We start from the raw sequence: 908 nt of genomic DNA on the forward strand, positions 1-908 counted from the left end.
CAGGTGTTTCTTGCTGGGGGAGATCGAGAAGGAGGAGAAGGAGAAGGTGTGGTACTACGCACAGCTGCAGAGCCTCTCCAAGCGCCTGGAGGAGCTGCCCCACGTGGAGACGGTGAGCGGGGACCCATGGGGTGCAGGGGGGGTCCTGCCCCCACCTCACCTCACCTCATCCGGCCCTGTTCTCCTTCCCCCCCCACAGTTCTCCATGCAGATGGATCTCATCCGGCAGCAGCTGCAGTTCGAGGCGCAGCACATCCGAGCGCTGATGGAGGAACGCTTCGGGACGGCGGATGAGATGGTGCAGCGGGCACAGGTTGGAGACCTCGCTCCTCTGCTCCTATTGGGGCCACCGCCCACCTCCCATCCCGTCCTGCCCCCCCCCAGCCCTGTGCAATCCTCACCACATCCTTGCACCCAGCTGGATGCATCCTTGCAGCATCCCCATGCTCCCATCCCCCACTGAGGCACTTTTTGCAGCCTAGCCATGCGCATCCTTGCAACCACCCTGCTGCAGCCGCCCATTTACACCCCTGCATCATGCCTCCCACTGCCTGAGGGTGCCAGGGGGGTCCCAGCTCTCCCTGAACACCCTCCCTCCTGCACAGATCCGGGCATCCCGGCTGGAGCAGATCGACAAGGAGCTGATGGAGGCTCAGGACAAAGTGCAGCCACCGGAGCCGCAGGTAGCGGGGCTGGGGCTGGGCAGGGTCACAGCGAGGTGAGCAGGGGACAAGGCACAGCCCCCCCGCCAATGTCCCCATCCCTGTCCCCACCACCCGCCTGCGAAGGCACAGCCATGGCTTTGTGTGTCTGGGCACCGTGAAATGGGCAGTTGCCATGGAGACGAGAAGTAGGCCATGGTGAGCAGCAGGCGGGCGGCTGCGGGGCTCCAGCAGCATCTGCCAACG

The 908-nt window shown here is 64.9% G+C and overlaps 1 protein-coding gene across 1 annotated transcript in view; it reads left to right on the forward strand.

Moving 5' to 3' along the window:
- Nucleotides 1-908, forward strand: part of APC2 (APC regulator of WNT signaling pathway 2) — a 15,247-nt gene that overhangs the window by 5,488 nt on the left and 8,851 nt on the right. The window contains 3 exon segments of the mRNA XM_010725021.3: nucleotides 4-112; nucleotides 200-313; nucleotides 606-683. Coding sequence (XP_010723323.1) covers nucleotides 4-112; nucleotides 200-313; nucleotides 606-683 — 301 coding nt within the window.

This window comes from Meleagris gallopavo, chromosome 30 (genome assembly GCF_000146605.3).
Source record: "Meleagris gallopavo isolate NT-WF06-2002-E0010 breed Aviagen turkey brand Nicholas breeding stock chromosome 30, Turkey_5.1, whole genome shotgun sequence".
Classification (NCBI taxonomy): Eukaryota; Metazoa; Chordata; class Aves; order Galliformes; family Phasianidae; genus Meleagris; species Meleagris gallopavo.